Below are 15,118 nucleotides of genomic sequence, written 5' to 3'. Positions count from 1 at the left end.
CATCTGGCCCCAGGCCACAGTTTGGAGACCACTGCTCTATGGGAACTCTTAGTACATCACCACACAATAGACAATATTTAGCCATTCTCCTGTTTTTTTTTTTTTTTTTTTTTTTATAAATACTTAGTGCTGGGATTTGACCTTGTCGAATGAATTATATTAGCTCACAGATGTTGGATTGTACACCTCAGCACACAAAGCTGAATTACCTTTCATCTTGAGTATGCTGAATTCTGATTGTTCTTATAGTAGATAATATCAAAGTATGCTAATATTTTCAAAAATCATGTTTGTAAATTGTGGTCTGTACACATATACAACTGTGGACAAAATGCGTTGGGCCCCTTTCACACATGCGGACAGTATGTCCGTATTTCATCCATCCGTTTGAAAATACGGACATACATGCATCCCTATGGGATAGCGGGTGTCTGCGGATGAACATCCGCAGACACTCGCTATTGTCCGCCTCCGCTACTGTCCGAGTCTGCAGATGGAGGAAAATCCTATTTTTCTATCCGTCTGCAGAGCGTATCTGATGAACACGGACAGACGGTCCATGCTCATCCGATCCCCATAGAGGAGAGCGGAGATCTGACAGGGCGGTCCCTGCAGAGTGTGCGGAGAATGCCCTGTCCGCCGCCGGGCTCAGCAGAGACAACGGAGCGATCCCCACTGAGCGAGCGGATCATCACGGGGCGGATCATTACTGATCCACCCCGTGTGAAAGGGGCCTTCGTACCTTTTCACAAACAAACAAAAAAAAAAAAACCACAATTTTCTATGAAATTACTTGAAACTGTCAAAAGTCATTAACACCCTTCATTGCTTATTTATACATATTTAATAAAAAAAACAGACTTTGTTTTTAATTCAACAGAATATTAAAAAAAAAAAAAAACTAAAGAAAATGGCATGGAGGAAAATGATAGCCAATATTATGTTGCACAGTTTAAGAAAGAAACACTGCAAACAAGTGATTTCTGTAGAGCTTTGTAAGACTTTTGTACCTGCCAACAGGAAATTTGGCCCACTCTTCTTGAGCAAACTGCTCCAGCTATCTCATAATTATACTGGGCAGAATGTTTCTCTCCAGATTTTGTTGATAGACTGGAGATTTATTTTTTTTGTTCCCTGCACAGATTCAAGGCACCCTGTGCCAGATGCAGAAAAGCGGCACCAAAACATAGTAGGTATTGTGTTGGCAGTCACAAGAGGTAATGGCTCAAATCTCATTTTCACTTATGTTTGCCCCCACCCCCTTTGTTTTTTTCCAATATGTGCTTTGAATTGCCCAGGTTTCAACTTTTAACAGCATATGGTTATTATATTTACTTGTAATGCTTCTTTATGGTCTAAGGGCAAATATGCCACCCATGTCCTGTTCATGTGGGCTTTTTTAATAGACCAGTTATAGCATGAAAAGCTGTATCTGCATTGAGGATCAGTCAGGAATCTGAAATACATAGACAGTTACTTGCTGCATGTGGCTCTAAACCTCAAGAGTAATACATAACACTATTATAGACTTAGCCTAATTGTATAAATGGATCCAAAGAAACCTTTTATATTCTTTCCTGTGGTCTTTAAGCATTTAAATTGGTCTTTTTAGTTGTTAGATCCAGGACACCAATTAAAAATATTTACACGCTTATACAGATGTCTTGTTAATCTTCATAAAATGATTTCAAATGTAGCAGACATATGTTAGAGATGTTAGGTGGATAAGGGGGCTATTTCACAATCCTAATTTTCTCATCTGTATGATCAAGAAGTCTTTCATGGTACTTTATGTGCCTAATGGAGATGTTTAGTAACAGCTATTCCTTTGTTCTTCTTCAATTTCTATTTCTGTCTAAGGATTACTTTTACTTTCATGCCTTAATTAATAAAATGAAGAAACAAAATTGTCACTCCAAATGGTTGCACAAATCCACTCAGATACTTTGTACGGCACTGACCTCCTTTTCTATTTAAATCAAGAAAAATAGTCTTGTGATGCAGAGGGGCTGATGATCTCACCTCTGTTTTAATGTAAATTGTTAGACAGGGTACATTTTTTTTTTTAATATAATTTTTTATGTTTTGTGCAGGAAAGCGTGCTTGGGAAATTCTTGTCTGTTTGTGACCTCACTGAAAAAACTTCTAATGTCACCTATGGTAATGCGTGATCATTAGCTCTTCTGGATTTCTTTTATGGAGGTGGATGTGTATCACAAGATGATCCTCAACCCTACAACACATTAGGTGCCTGATAGCTGAAAGGAACATGGGCTGATAGTTAGGGATGAGTCTGTGGTTGCTGACTTGAATACTGGGCGTTTGTTCTAAAATGAACCAAACATATGGGGCATTCGTGGGAAATTTGCGGGGGCGCCACGGAACGCCCTATAATGCACTGCGAGATCGCAGTGCATTGCTGTATGATCATTGGCCAAAGCATGCACCTGACTTGCATGCTTTGGCCAATCACAGCGTGCTCTGCTGAGAGAGCCATAATTAGCCAAAGGCAGAGTGTCTTTGGCCAATAATGGCTCAGGGGGACCAAGTCCATGCCCCACACTATTTAAGGCTGCTTACATAGCAACCTTGTATAGTGTGTGTAGATAGATTGAGCTGGATTAGGCAGGCAGGTTAGTGGCAGTGTATTTGATATTTATTTAATATATATATATATATATATATACATACACACACACACACACTGCATTTAGCGTAGACTAGATATTCAGTGTAGACTGAATATTCAGTCAGTGCAGGCAGTGTATTTGATATATACTCTACATTCGGTGTAGCCTATATATTCAGTAAATGCAGTCAGTGTAGTTTATATAACAGTGTATTGAAGTGGTTAAGGGGAACCCTGTCCATCCATCTTCAATCACGGCGCCAACAATCCAGAGGAAAAAAAATGCCCCCTTATGTGATGACAGAGGGGGCAGGGTCACCCGTTTACATCAGTGGGTGACCCTGCCCATGGCAATATAACAACTGTCAAAGCAAAAGACGGCATTCAGTGGGACACCTCCCATGGAGGCGGAGTTATTCCTTTTTTTTTCTCGGGACCGATGGGTCTACTATTGATGATGGATTTACATCACAACACTTTTTTTCTTTTAATAAAGGAATTGACAAAAAATGTCTCCTGTCATTTTTACTTTTTTGTGAATGGGTAGGGGTTCAATGTACCTGATATACCCATTTACATAGGGGGGTGGGCTGGGATCTGGGGGCCCCTTGGTAAAGCAAGGGTTGTGGGGATGAGGTCCTTGTCCCCAACAACATGGGGACAAGGTGCTTTGGGGGGGACCTCAAAGCACCCTCATGTTGAGGGCATATGGCCTGGTACAGTTTAGGAGGGCGGTGCTCTCTTGCCCCCCCCCCCTTTCCTGTGGCCTGGCAGGTTGCATAAGGGTCTGGTATGGATTTTGGAGGGAACCCCACGCCCTTTTTTTTACGTTTTGGTGCGAGGCTCCTCTTAAAATCCATACCCGATCTGAAAGGCCTGGTATAGATTTTGGGGGACCTCCGAACCATTTTTTTAAATTTTAGCGTGGAGTTCTCCTTAACCACCTTAGCCCCGGAAGAATTTACCCCATTCCTGACCAGAGCACTTTTTCTGCGATACGGCACTGCGTAGTTTTAAATGACAATTGCGCAATCATGCAATGTTGCACCCAAACAAAATTTATGTTTTTTTTCCCCCACAAATAGAGCTTTCTTTTGGTGGTATTTGATCACCTCTGTTTTTTTTAGCACTATAAACAAAAACAAGAGCGACAATTTTGAAAAAAAAAAAACAATGTTTTACTTTTTGCTATAATAAATATCCCCAAAAAATACATATAAAAAACCAAAATTCTTTCTCAGTTTAGGCCAATATGTATTCTTCTACATTTTTTTTTAACCAAAAATATCGCAATAAGAATATATTGATTTAATATAATGAAATTTATAGCGTCTCCAAAATAGGGGATAGATTTATGCCATAGCTAGTTTTTAGTATTAGTAATGGCGGCGATCTGCGTTTTTTATCATGACTGCGACATTTCGGCGGACACATTGGACACTTTTGACACTATTTTGGGACCAGTGACATTCATACAGTGATCAGTGCTATAAAAATGCCCTGATTACTGTATAAATCACACTGGCAGGGAAGGGGTTAAACACTAGGGGGCGATCACAGGGTTAACTGTGTCCTAGGGAGTGATTCTAACTGTGGTGGGATGGGCTCACTAGAACATTACAGATCACTGCTTCCGATGTTATGTTGCATGACAGATCACTGCTCCCTGTCATGTTGCTAGGCAGAACAGGGAAATGCCTTGTTTATATAGGTATCTCCTTGTTCTGCTGCTCCGTGTCATGATCGCGGGCCCCTGGCAGACAGAGTCCACGAGCACGCGGCGTACTTTAAGCATTATTAAAATCACTGCTCCTGAAAAACCTTTTTTTTGCATTGATACATGTCCCCTGGGGCAGTACTCGGGTCCCCATACACTTTTATGGCAATAACTTGCATATAAGCCTTTCAAATTAACATTTGATTTTTCACGTTCCTGTCCCATAGATTTTAACGCGTTCGCACAAATTTTTTGTCTGTTTGCATGTTCTGGTGCGAACCGAACCCGGGGGTGTTCGGCTCATCCCTACTGATAGTTTTACTTTTTGGTGTATTTGCCACTTAGTGAAAATCCTCCCAGGATGGTGGATCTAATAGTCAAGAATTACACAATAGTTACAACTGCCAAAATTAAACAGAACAGGTAATGTTCATCTAATGCAGGGTTTCTCAACCAGTGTTCATCCAAAGATTGCTAGGTGTTCCTTGAGCAACTTCTGCCTCTCAGCTAAGTTACCACTGACAAGGGTTCCTTTGTTGAAAAAGTTGAGAAAGACTGATCTAATTTCTAAAGGTACACCAACCCGTGGTAACTACAACATGTGTCCTAAACATAATAATTGTGCTAGTTAACATAGTAGACCCAGCAAGGATATTCACAAATATATCTTTGTAGAAAGTACTATTCCTGTGCAAAATTTAAGAATGCCTTCAACAGTAGTAAACTTTGCTTGTTGCTACTGTTCTGTGTTATCAGCTATTTTAGGCTTAAAGCAATAATAAACCCTCATATTAATAGCTATGTTTAAATGACATATAATCACTTCATGAAATTCATTAACTTTCAAACCATCTTTATCAGGGGTGTAACTAGAAATCACAGGGCCCCATAGCAAAATGTTGTATGGGCCCCATCCCCCCTCACCCAGGGGTGGATCTAGAGCAGGGGTCCTCAAAGTACGGCCCTCCAGTTGTTCAGGAACTACAATTCCCATCATGCCTTGTCATGTCTGTGAATGTCAGAGTTTTACAATGCCTCATGGGATGTGTAGTTTCACAACAGCTGGAGGGCCGTAGTTTGAGGACCCTGATCTAGAGTCTATTGTCGAGAGGGCACTGCCAGAAAATATGTTTTTTTGGGGGCAATTTATCAGGGCAATGGCTGATGTTGGTGCTTCAATCATCATGGCACCATGGTTGTTATGGTGTCAGGATGATTGAAACACATTATTTCTATTACATTGTTATAGAAAAAGAAATTGTTCAACTTACCATAATGCAGAATCAGTGGGAGCCCCGAGTGTGTCACTTGCCACTGTCGCCTGCCACTAGATGTAAATTGTCACTTGTCACACATTGCAGATTGTCCATTTTCCACAAGTTGCGGATTGTCCACTTGCCACAAGTTGCAAATTGTCCACTTGCCACGTCACCTGCCACCCATTGCGGATTGTCCACTTGTCACGTCACCTGCCACCCATTGCAGATTCTCCACTTGCAATGTCACCTGCCACGTGTTGTGGATTGTCCACTTGTCATGTCACCTGCCACACATTGCGGATTGTCCACTTGCCACGTCACCTGCCACCCATTGCGGATTGTCCACTTGTCACGTCACCTGCCACCCATTGCAGATTCTCCACTTGCAATGTCACCTGCCACGTGTTGTGGATTGTCCACTTGTCATGTCACCTGCCACACATTGCGGATTGTCCACTTGCCACGTCACCTGCCACACAATGCGGATTGTCCACAAGTTGCAAACCGTCCACTTGCCATGTCACCTGCCACACATTGCGGATTGTCCACTTGCCATGTCACCTGCCACATATTGCAGATTGTCACTTTCCTGCTAAGGTGGGGAATGGGGATTGTCACTTCTGTTTTCCAGTCCAAGTCAGGCAGCAGAGAGATGATGTAAGTGAGGGCAGAACTGCCAGGAAGCAGGGCGGGCGCCGGGCTGTGAGAGATGATGTTACCTCTCTGCTCCGCCACCCACCTAGCCTCCCAGCTGGCAGCTTCCCATCCCCCCATCGCCAAGCGACCCAGCTGCGTCCGCTCGTACAGTCAGTGTGACTGTACGAGCACCGAGCGGACAGGCAGCTCGGTGGCTTACCCGCTTACCGCATCCTCCTCAGCTGTGGGCCGCATAGCGCCCACGTGGGTAGCTATGGCGGTAGTTCCACCACTTGAAAACCTTTAACTTACCTTTACTTGTTTTGGAAACCTCATGGTTCAGGTGCAGTGCTCCCTAAACTTCAATTCAGGTAGTGTGCACATTCACTCTCATTCATGGTTGCTGGTGGGTGTCACGTATCAGATAAGACCAGAACTGTGTGGACTGCAACAGAGGAAACCCAAACGTGTATAAGTGAAATATGATTTATTAAAGAAAGTGAATAACATGAATACAACCACACAGTGCAATAAACCAACCAACAAAGACCCCCAAACAACAACAGACAGATATGTACACTAAATGGGAAATGCAAGTACCGTAAACGATAGGCAGGCCAGGGTCATACACAGAGGATCAGCAAATAAACAAGGGCAGTCCAGAATCAGAGTCACAAGCCAGGCCAAGGTCATACACGGGGAGATCAGCAAATGGGGTAAGGAGCACAGGACAGGGAGAGGATGGATGGATCAGACTTCAGGACAGGAATAATGGTAACAGGTGGGACAGGGTTGGGACCAGGACAGGGAAACAGGATCAGAGCCACGGGTCACAGGTTCAGGGTACAGGAACAGGTTCAGGATCGCAAGCAGCAGGTCAGGGCACAAGGAACAATACAGAGGCAAACATATGACTGCTTGCCAGCTATTTATAGGCCTGTGATTGGCCTCAAGTGACACCTGATTGCAGGAGGTGCTGCCTGCTTCATACTGCCAGGATCCATCCGCTGGTGGAGGCCAGTACTGCGGCCCAAAGATGATATAGCATCAGCAGGGAAAAGCTCTCCTGACAGCTCAAAACTGACAGGAGACACCTGCTGGTGGACCTCAGTACTGCACGCCAAGAGACAGATATTATCAGCGGATGGAACATTTCCTGACAGTGGGGCAACATGTCCCATGATTCCATTTGCGTGCATTGCTGATCCACATGTGTGATTATCACAGATCATTTATGCAGGTCACTCTGCCCTCATGCCAATCAAAGCCAAGTGGACAGGTCACATGCTCTCTTCAGGAAGTCACTGTACTGCCTGTACATTTATACTTACAGAGTGGCTTGACATTGATTTGCATTACATAGGGGAACATGCATATTGTTGAGGCTGCATAGGGGCCCCTGCCAGTGATTGGAGACACTGCAAAGGAGGTTCGGATTATAAAATTAATAGAATCAATTGTGACATTTATAGCTTACAGTGAAAGCAATGTGAAAAAGTAATGGAAGTAACAGTAGCTTGCTTTATTAATTGGGAGCTATCATATTTTACCATCATTTTGCATTACAAGTGCTTTTTACAACTATGAAATGATTACTAACCTCAAAGAGTAACTGCACTTTTGCTGATAATACAAACTGCCCTGGGTGATCAGTGTATATTGCAGGGGCTTAACAAAGTAGCAGATTCCTACCGTTTGTTGCTATGAAGAAATAGCCCTTTGTTATACCAGACTGATCACATACTCACTCCGAATGGGAGGGTCTGTTTCATTAATATTCAGTTGATGCAATTTCTGGGTTCAAATGAGGAAAGCTGCAGTGTCTGCATCCCTTTAGAAGTGATTAACATTTGGAGAGTATCTTACCAGAGCCTAGAATTCCATTGCAGTGGTTGTATAAAACATAAAACAGCCTCTCTTAACTGAGGTACCACCTGAGGTCATCAGGATTGCCACGACATCCTGGCTGAGAGAGGCTGCCAGATCAGAGCTGAGCTCCTGCACCTCTGCCAAACTGTACTTTGGAAGAACAGCAAATTGATGAGGACAGAGAAGTGAAGAGCAGAGGAAGGGGGTGGCAGCTTCCTGAGTCTGGACCTCTTCATTAACCATAACAGTGCAATACCCAGAAGGGACAGCAATGCAGACTTTAAATAGACTGTGTGTATGTATACAGTATATAATTGTGTGTGTGCATGACCCTGCCAATTCTAAAGGAGGAGCAGTTGGGGCTGGTAAAAAAACAGGGCTCAACCGCGAACCCTTGGTACACATATGTGCGGCTGCATGCTGTGTGTAAGGCAGCCCATTCATTTCAATAAGCTGCCCTAGCTGCAGAAATGCAGGGTAAGACGTCCCTGACCCTTTTTTTTAAAAATCACACTGCATCAAAAAAATCACTGTATTTGCCAATGTGTGGGGGGTACCATTAACAACTGAAGGCATCCCTGCTTGTCTGCTAAAAAGCAGCATGTTTGTCTGCATGTCAATAATGCACATGATTTTGTGCATGTTCCCAATATGTAGTAATGTGAACCAAGTTTTAGACTAGGGTGCCCTGACAGGAAAAAGGTTGCAGTGAGCCAATTACACAAGCAGAAAATTACATTTTTAGATTAGTTCTGTATCCCAACTGTGTACAGAAGGCCTCCAGGTTGCCATATTGCATTGAATTTTGTCAAAAAATCAGTGCTGCAAACCGAAAAGGAAAGGTCATTTTAAAAATTTTAAATTACAACATGGTTTGTGTAGCAATTGCGTATGCTATATTTTTTCCACAAATATATAACATAGTATTGTAGTTTATATGTTTTTTTGCTTAATTTGTTATGTAAAATAACACATTTTCATGTTTCTCCTAGGATGAACCGCTTGGTTTATACATTGGGACCAATGTTCCTTCTCTTTGGACTCCTATTACCTAATATTGAAGGGAATAAAAAGGTTCGTGGATCCCAAGGGGCCATCCCTCCACCAGACAAAGGGCAGGCAAATGACTCTGAACAAAGTCAGACACATCCAGGCAATCGAAATGGAGGAAAAGGTAAAGGACAAGCACTAGTGGCTGAGGAGGTGCTGGAGTCCAGTCAAGAAGCTCTGCATGTTACTGAGAGAAAGTATCTGAAGAGGGACTGGTGCAAGACACAGCCACTCAAGCAAACGATTCATGAGGAGGGATGTATCAAACGTACCATCCTCAACAGATTCTGCTATGGGCAATGCAATTCCTTTTACATCCCTAGGCACATTCGCCGGGAAGAGGGATCCTTTCAATCCTGCTCTTTCTGTAAGCCTAAAAAATTCACCAATATGGTAGTCACACTCAACTGCCCGGAATTACAACCACCCATGAAAAAGAAAAGAATTACACGTGTCAAGCAGTGTCGCTGTATCTCCATAGATCTGGACTAGATATGACCTGGTTCCTCGAATGCTTGGGACATCACTGACTTTAAAGATGCTAGTGGCCTGTATATGTGGAGAACATGTCATGTTTATCAAACTATGGACATCTGTTAAGACAGCTGGTCTCAGTGCTTTAACCTGTTACTCTGCTATGTAAAATATCCACCTTGCTACAGACTATGAACTAAATGCTCCTTTAATGCACAAAGTGCATCCTTATTTGGAGTATACAAGCCCCTTAGTGCAAATTGTCATGTATACATTGTGTATATATTATTTATTCACACTTAAATGTTTGTGATACACCTAAGAGGGCCACAGTACAGTAGTTTCCATCTGCCAAAGTTAGTTTCTGAACGATCTGTATGGATAAACTGGTGATGCTTTTCAAATTATACCATATATTGAGGCATAATTACATTACATGTAATAAATATTGATGAAATTGGTCATCTTTAAAGCAGATAAAATATATATTTTTTTTCATGACAATGAACAGAAACAGACGGGATTGCAAGATTCCATTTCATTTATATTGGATAACATTACTGTACTCAAAGTAGCTTTGTGAACAAAAAAAAAAAAATGGCAGTATCAACTGTCTTATTTTACTAATCTATTCCTGTGCACATCTTTCAAACACTCGAATTTTATGATCTTGAAATAGTTAAAGGGAATTTTACAACTGGATCATTCTGATTTGGCATGCAGCGGCTCTAGATGAAAATCAGCATCATAAATCATCCATGCCAGTATTATGGCGTTATATAGCCATGTCTGCTGAGGCTGTGGGAACCACTATTGCCAGACTGATGCTAAATGAATTCACTTACAATTCTGTTAAAAGTTTACCAAATAAATCTGAGTTGTAACCTAATAAATGTATTTTTTTAAGGGCTAGTACACACAATGAATGGGCGGCCTTGAAGCAACACTCATGTTAAATGTACCGCAACAGTCCTCCCTCTAGTCAATAGCCCCCAAACTCCGTACATATGTTATCAAGAGCCAAAGGCATACAAATCCCTTGGATTTAACAATAATGACATCTTTGCACTTAAAGAAACTGATACAGAGTGGGAGAGTGATTCATTTTATTCTATATTGGAATAAGCATAATTCATCTCCAAAAAGATTTAATAGTTTGAGTTGGGAACCCCTAACCTGTAGAACTGTAGACCCTGTAATAGGCCTTCATACACAGGATTGCAAGCAGCCAATGTACTTCTGATTGTGTTTACCTGATTTGTAGGTTGTACCCCCTGACTGGCAAAGGTAGATAGCTGTCTTTACTTGCCAGCCTTACCAAACAGATATCTGCACAGTCAACCAAAGCTCTAGTAACCATTACAATGTCGGAGTCAGAGTGATATCTGAAGCGTTCCTACAGCTGAGCCGTGTATGGCAAAACATTTACAGTACAACCTATAAAGTTAATCTGTTTTATGTGCTGTAATTGGAAAGTATTAGAATATGGTACTTGTAATATTACATACCACTGTGTGTACCATAACCAGAGACAGTTAAAAGATCTACCAGTGTAGGCCAGATTTAAGCATCCCCTAAAGGAGATGAAGTTGTTTTATTGGCCTCTTCTCAAGCTCCCCACTCGGACTGGCCAGATGTTGTGTTCCCTTTGATCTGAACAACACGTCAGGGCTCAGACAATAAGATTGTTTTACAATTTATTATGCCTTTGATTCTTGCACACTGATGAGTTTTAAATTTGTTACCCAACGCGCTGGCCGCACGAGGAGGGACCACAGAGGGAAAAGAAGCCTGGAGGCAACAGGCAAAGGTGTCTCTGATTTCAAACTCTGACTTGAAGGACAAATCAAAAGCAAGACTGAATAGGATTTCACATGACGGCTGCTTTTCCCCAACTACAAACATATTCAAAGCTAGACATACAAGGGCAAGTGAACTATTTATATAACCTACATGAAATTTACTGAATATGGTTGCTTGCCTTTAAACAGCACAGCTGAAGCATAAGAAAGATTTGATTTGTGAATGAAATAACTTAAAAAGTGCTTTTAACGCAAAAATGTTTTTTTTCTGTTTGCATTACTGCCTTTGTTCCAACTGGGGAGATTGCCATGGTCCTTGATCCTAGTGACCACTATCCCAAGTACAGAGAGTAATGGGAAATTCAACATTTTTGATCGTCTTAAGAACAGGACGTATGGGGAAAAAGGGGATAAGATGAGATTTTTCTTTATTTTTAAAATATCTATTCTTCTTGCTTCTTGTTGAGCCTCTAGGACAAGAATACAAAGGGAAAAAAAACCTACAATGAGAAGTATATATGAGAGATATACATATATAGGCTGTAACTGATTACCTCTACTTCTGAAAATGTTAGTTCCTTCACTAGTATGCTTAACTAACAGCTTCAGGACTTTGAGATGCCAATTCACAGATGTACAGCTCAAGTGTTCAGAAAAAAATATATTAGCAATTGCAGCATCTGTTTGTCTCAGATGTCCTTTATTCACTTTTGTACTGTCCTACCTTTTAAAATGGTTAAGAGGTGGACAGTTATTCGTTCAGTGCAGTTTATAAACAGAACTGGATAAAGCACTATCGGGCCAACATTTTCCTCAATAATGTTGGTGAACTGAGGCATCCTTGGATGGCTCTGTTAGCCACTGTACAGAGCCAATCCAATTGACTGCAGCTGACCCCTGCAGGCTCTAAGATCGGAAAACTGAGTGATCACATGACCACTGATCACTCAGTTCTTGATCTTCAGGGAGCAGAGAGTGGTGACTATCAGCTCACTGAAGCGCTGGGCTGGGGACGAGAGCAGCTGCTCAGGCTTTTAGTGGTGCACTGATTTGTTGAGCCAGCTGCAGGTCAATAATGTCGGGATCCCTTAAGAGCCTGGACCGGCTCTGTGATGTCATCTGAATCTAGGTCACAGGAGAGTAAAATTAAATGCACTTTTGTGACCCACAGGAGAAGTATAGTAAAACGGTTTGGCCATACTTCTCCTTTAACTCTTTCACACCCTCCTATCCTACACCGCTTATCTGCACACGCTTTATGTGACCTATACGTTAACACTTCACCTTTTTATCCTGCTCATCTGTACATTAACCCCTTCATTTGTATTCCTCCACTGTATGTGACCTAATTAAGAAAGTGAAGTTCCACTTTAATGTCTTATACGGTTTTAAAATAGGAAAAAAAAAAAGTGGTACATTTAATACTTTACGCACTTTTCTTTAGTCAAATTGTTGTTTTTAGTAGTTGTTTTTATATACTCTTTTCTAGCCACCCCAAATTCTTTATCAATATACCAAGGTACAGAGGGTATACATAAAAAGAGAAAAGAGGGAGACAACATAGAATCATACAAATGCTTCTTGATAGGAGCATTAAGAAGGCACGTATCACAACATTAAAGCTGCTAGATAAACAATACAAAAAACATTTCGTGGCTGCACAAAGGGTGTAAAAGACCAGTGCATGCAGCCCCATGTACACAAAATAAAAAAAGAGGGGGGGGGGGAGAAGGAGATGCCCAGTCCTTTCACCTCTCAAAGGGATCATGGTTGAGCTTAGGCCATCTGCAGTTGTGATTTGTAATTGGAGGAATATACAAATTCATGCCAGGAGAACATTTTTTTTTTGTTTTTAAGAATTTGTCATGCAGACCCTTCTCTGTCGTGATCAGGTCCTCCGCCTCATTGGTTTTCAGAATGTCAGACAAGCAGACGGTGATCGAGGGAGCTTGGTGCGGTTTTTCTAGAAAATTGGAATACAGCTTTTTGCTGCACTCATTAGTGCTTGGGAATGTGTGATGATGCTGCAACAGGAAAAAGGCAAGGTCCTGCAGGATACTCTTCTATTCTTAATGAATAAAACACTCACCTCATTTTGTACTGAATGACAAAAATGCTTACACATTTGCAAACAGACATAGTACAGACTTTTTCCTAGTTCAGACCAACTTTGCTTTGACAGCACTTTCACACAAAGTAAGATCAGTAAAAGGTTTTAAGAGTTATATTATATACAGTAGCCCAGAATAGCTTGCACAACAGTGTAGTGAAGAATAAAAAGGGTAAGCTATATAAAAATTCAAACATACATACTAATCTACCAAATTCTGTGTTTTGCTAGTAGTCTTCCTTTACTATAACATGATTAGACATGATTTGGAGTCAAACATTTACCATAGCCATGGCAAAACTTTGCCCATTGTAGTATTTTTAACCCTGCTGACCTTGGCAGTTAAAATATCTTACAGCTTTGCCAACTTAGGGATTTTGCAATATTTGAACTGTCTGAGGCCCGATCACAGCATAACTCCCCTCCCAAGCCTTAGAAGTCTTCCTACTTCTGTGATGAAGCAGTATATTAAGGGGAGGAAATTTAGAACCTCATAAAAACAAACAGCATGAAGCGGCAGACACACGAGAACGGGTTTTTATTAAAAGTGACGCTCAGCATATTTACATCTGTGTGCCATAAATACTGTGCTTTTTACAAGTTAAAAATATAAGTGTTACGTTAACCAAACATTTACAAAGAACATGGGCCCTGCTCTACGTGAGTGACATCATTAGTTTACACATCGCATGTCTTTTTCAAATTGCAGATACACAGTAGCCAATCAAATTACATTTTTTCAATATTTTCCATGTCACATAAATCTTGGTGGACAAATATTTATTCTTTGTTCTCTAGCTATTACAATTTACCCGATCTTTCATCAAATCCAGATGTGCCATTTTCATTTCTTGTTCCAGTATAACAAATCTAGCCTAGAGTGTTACAATGCACTGGGGTGAGAATTAAGCCTCATTCACACAGACATACACCCAGGTGAGGGCAGTTTTGCTTGCATCCCCATGCAGGCTGTCCCATTCATGTCAACTTGGATGCAGCGACTGCATGGACACAGATGCTGCTCCCAATTTGATATCTGTGTGGGTGTATGGCTTTAAATAGAGTTTGCATTCAGGGCTGTGCACCTGACAGATGTCAAATTAGAAGCAGGGGCTGTGTCTGTGCAGCCACTGCATCACAATTGACATGAATATGGATGCAAGCAACACCTGTCTGGACAAACCTGGTCCTTGCAGGGGTGTATGCTGTAGCATGCCTGTCTGAATGAGGCCCTTGGCTTTAATAGAGTAGTAAAGGATTTCCACCCCCCAGTCATACTTACCTAGGTCGATGCAGCATCTGCCTCCAGGCGCCTCTATGCTGAGAATTAAGCGATCGTACACCGCTGATTACTCGGTTTTAAGAGCTCCGTGAGCAGAGAGCTGCGGACTGATAGTCACAGCTCTCTGCTTTTCTCCCTCCTCGCTCGTGGGGGCGCTGAGCTGTGGAGGAGGCGAAGCAGCCATCTCAGCGGCCCGCTGATCCAGACTCCATGGTCAGGATGACGCGGTGCTTGGACTGATCCGTGTGACGTCAGCAGTGAGTGGTCTTCAGTCCGCTCTCTGCTGAAAA

The 15,118-nt window shown here is 41.9% G+C and overlaps 1 protein-coding gene across 1 annotated transcript in view; it reads left to right on the top strand.

Annotated features, from left to right (window-relative positions):
* The window catches only part of GREM1 (gremlin 1, DAN family BMP antagonist), a 63,650-nt gene extending 53,123 nt beyond the window's left edge, over window positions 1-10,527 (top strand). Inside the window, exon 2 of the mRNA XM_077464747.1 lies at window positions 9,103-10,527. Within this exon, the coding sequence (XP_077320873.1) occupies window positions 9,104-9,652 (549 nt within the window). The 5' untranslated portion in view covers window position 9,103 and the 3' untranslated portion in view covers window positions 9,653-10,527. The remainder of the gene's footprint in view (window positions 1-9,102) is intronic.
* Window positions 10,528-15,118: the final 4,591 nt, after the last annotated feature.

Source organism: Lithobates pipiens, unplaced genomic scaffold (genome assembly GCF_037356315.1).
Source record: "Lithobates pipiens isolate NorthernLeopardFrog02 unplaced genomic scaffold, aLitPip1_a1.2 Scaffold_30, whole genome shotgun sequence".
NCBI lineage: Eukaryota > Metazoa > Chordata > Amphibia > Anura > Ranidae > Lithobates > Lithobates pipiens.
This window is presented reverse-complemented; position numbering and strand designations above follow the sequence as displayed.